At 43.8% G+C, this 3,604-nt stretch overlaps 1 protein-coding gene across 1 annotated transcript in view; it reads left to right on the top strand.

Annotated features, from left to right (window-relative positions):
- Positions 1-3,604, top strand: part of WDR64 (WD repeat domain 64) — a gene marked incomplete at its 3' end in the record, with an annotated part of 128,473 nt that overhangs the window by 35,704 nt on the left and 89,165 nt on the right. Inside the window, exon 5 of the mRNA XM_015424565.1 lies at positions 479-508. Coding sequence (XP_015280051.1) covers positions 479-508 — 30 coding nt within the window. The remainder of the gene's footprint in view (positions 1-478; positions 509-3,604) is intronic.

The following is a 3,604-nucleotide window of genomic DNA, read 5'->3' as shown; positions in this document are numbered from 1 at the left end:
TATATTTTTAAATAAATTTATTAAATATATTTTTAATTTTTTATTTAAAATGTTGACATTTACATTTGAAAACATTTAAACGATTAATACCACCATTTCAAGCCAGGCATAAGTTTTTAATTAAAAATCCTCCTGAATTTTTTTAAAAAAGTCTTCAGCTGGCATTGGGAGGTTGGCAGGAAGGCGACCGAATAGAGCTTCAGAGGTTAGGAGGTCTTTGCTTGGGTCTCCACCACATATAAGCTCAGAATGTGCAGTTTCTGCAGCATACCCACATCTGGTAGTTTCAGAGTACAGATGGGTATGTTTGATGTACAGACACTGACCTGATGGCACACTGTTGTTTCCTATTGCCTTGCTCAGAAAGCATGGGTCGGCAGGAACAACATTCCTTAATTTTTCTTGAGCTGAGCAGGATGAAGAAATTTTAAGTTTTATTTCCAGCTACTCATTGCTATGTTTTGTTTCCATTTTCCAGATGAGAGTGATGACAACCACCAGCATTCCAGTAAGTTTATCATTTCAAACAAATTCAATCACAATTAGAAAGTAATTAACTGAAATATTGAAACTATTTATCCAGCCTTTTAATTCTCCCCTAATGTTGCATAGTGAAATATTTGCTGTTTCTCATCTGAGTATGATGATACCGTCTGAGGATGAATAAGAAAACCATACCACATAAAGTATAACACAGTGACACACATTATTTCCTTAGTCCTCTTTTAATCTTTGAGGTGCAGTAAGTGGTATTAAAGATCATTTCAGTAATTATGTTTTCAAAATTACAAAAGTAACACTAAGATAAGTACAGACTGAGACTGTTTTCTAATTAAATTGTGGTTTCTTGACTAAAGTACATTGATACATTACCCATGCTATCCTAAACAGAGTTACTTCCTCCTAAGCTGATTGACTTCAGTGGCTCAACTTAAGAGTGGAAGTTATAGCCCCAAACACCCACAGGGTGCAAAAATCAGTTTTAGGTCTGTGTCTTAAACACATCTGAAAAATAAACTGCAAGAATTATTGTGGAGGACTTTCAGCCCAAGGTCAAGAGAATTTTAGCTGCTTAATCCACTGAGGAGTTTCCAGAAGATGGAATAAAAGAATACAAGAATGGATCTTGCCTTACATCTCTATGTTTTTGAGCACATGAAGTAAGTTTCTGAGATTTATTTATTTATTTATTTATTCAATTTCTATACCGCTCACTCCCGGAGGCTCTGAGCGGTTTACATAGGCATATTATACTTCTAGCTAGGGCCACAATGTATATATATAGGGAGATGAGTGCCTACCAGGCACCCAGCCAGCGTGTTCTTTCTTCTTCCTGCGACTTTGTGGTGGGTTCTATCTCGGCGCGACTCCGCAGCAGCTCCTACTGGGTTGGCTCCACAGTCTGCGACTGTGCGACGAATGCTGCACTGGCCTCTTGTCCAATTGGCTCCGGCCGTGCTGCGTCGCTGCGTCGCCACGTCTTCTGGGCCAGTCCCCGCCCGGAACGTCTGCAGCTTGATGTCAGTTTCAACACCATGTTCTTCCTGCCGGATCGCCGCCGTCATCTGTTGCCACCACAGTTCTTCTTCGCCGCTCTTGCGCCGGAAGGCGGGTACCCTCCTGCACCTAAGGCAGGTACCCATTTATCTACTTGCAAGGCTTTTGAGCCGCTGGGTAGGTGGGAGCTAGGACATGGGCCGGGAGCTCACCCCGACCACGGTGGGACTCGAACAGCCTAAGGCTGGATGGATTACTTTTTTGCAGGTGTTTTACTGCCTGCACCACCACTCCCTTTGAGATGAAATGAGATGAAAGATCTCATTTCGTTGAACAGTTTGCATAATGGAGTTCTGCCCCTCTGTTCTGGAAGTATGTCATCAGATTTCATAAACCCAGGTTTTGCTGACCTCTTTGTAGAACTTGCTCATATCTATGAAGTATTTTAAATCTAGTTCTAGATAATATTTGATTTGTAACAAAAAGTGAATATTATTTTAAGCCATGGAATTAGGTACATCTTTAATGCTTTAAATAGTTTATGTAAAGCATAACTATTTTTAACAGAATTAAATGAGAAAATGAGTTTTTCTTAGGATTTCATGAGTGCCTGCTTCCATTATTAGTGATGAGACAAAAGTTTGCATATTAGACTGTTCTGTGACATCACATTCTGTGGCATATTTTGGTGGTTTCAATTGTTTCCATAAGTGTTAGTTAGTTTAATAATCCAGAAATAATAGTTTGGACACAGCAATTTGCTTCCACCAGCAGTTCCTTTTAGCTCCATCTTGTATTTTGTAAGGTTTTTTTTCCCCTGTAGGAAAGTGTGTGTGTGTGTGTACACACACACGGAATAAGGCTCATTGTGGAAATAAATACAACGAGCACTAGAAAGAGGCCCTGGGAGAGTGCCAAGGCCTTGGGCACTCAGCGTCAATGTGCTGTGGTGACCTCAGCAGGGTAAAATGACACAGAGTCCACCATTTTCTCCAGAGGAACTGATCTCTGCTACTTGAAGAGCAGTTGTAATCTTGAGTGATCTCCAGCCCTCACCTGGAGATTGGCAACAATTGTTACCCAGGAAGAAATGGCTGGTTTGGAGGCTGGAGTCTATGGCATTGTAGTTGTCTGAGGTCCCACCCTTCCTCAAACCTCACCCTCTCCAGGCTCCACCCCTCAAATCTGCATGAATTTCCCAACCTGGAGTTTGCAACCCTATCTCCTTCCCAGCCAAGCATCAACCTGCCATTATCTGCACCTCTGATTTCAGCCTTGCATCTCCCACCCTCCCTCCTGGAGATCAGTGATTTCCACCCCTCTCCAGAGATTGGCAACAGTGGTTCCCCAGGAGGGAATGGCTGGTTGGGAGGGTGGAGTCTATGGCATTGTACCTTTCTGAGGTTCCACCCCTCCTCAAACTTCACCCTCTCCTGGTTCCATCCCTCAAATCTCCCGGAATTTCGCACCTGGAGTTGGCAACCCTATCTCCTTCCCAGCCAATCATCAACCTACCTTTATTTCCCACTCACTCTTCAGCTTTCCATTTCCCACACACACACACCTGCAGCCTCTTCCGTGCTCTGAAGCCCTGACTGCCACAGAGTCCACCATTTTCTCCAGGGAAAGTGATCTCTGCCATCTGGGGAGCAATTGTAATTCTGAGTGATCTCCAGCCCTCAGATGGAGATTGGTAACAATGGTTTCCCAGGAGGAAAAGTAGTCTTTCTCTGCAATGGGGACCAAAGCAGCTGACATCATTCTCCTCTCCCCCTTTTGACTTGCACAACAACCCTGTGAGGTAGGTTAGGCTGAAAGTCTGTGACTGGTCCAAAATCATCCACTCAGCTTCTACAGCAAGAACCTGGATCTAGCAGACCCTGCTCTGAAGCACTGACTGCTATGCCTAGGGTAGCCAACCTCCAGGTGGAGCCTGAAGATCACCAGGTATCACAACTGAACTCCAGACCTCTCCCCCCCTCGGAGAAAATAACTGCTTTGAAAGGTGGTCTTTATGGCATTCTGTTCAGCTGAGGCCTCTCCCCTCTCCAAACCCTGGCTTCCATAGACTCTACCAGGAAATCTCCAGGAATCTGCCTACCTGGAA

This window comes from Gekko japonicus, unplaced genomic scaffold (assembly GCF_001447785.1).
Source record: "Gekko japonicus isolate JY-2015 unplaced genomic scaffold, Gekko_japonicus_V1.1 scaffold392, whole genome shotgun sequence".
Lineage (NCBI taxonomy): Eukaryota > Metazoa > Chordata > Lepidosauria > Squamata > Gekkonidae > Gekko > Gekko japonicus.
Note: the sequence above shows the minus strand (reverse complement) of the source record. Positions and strands in the feature narration are given on the sequence as shown.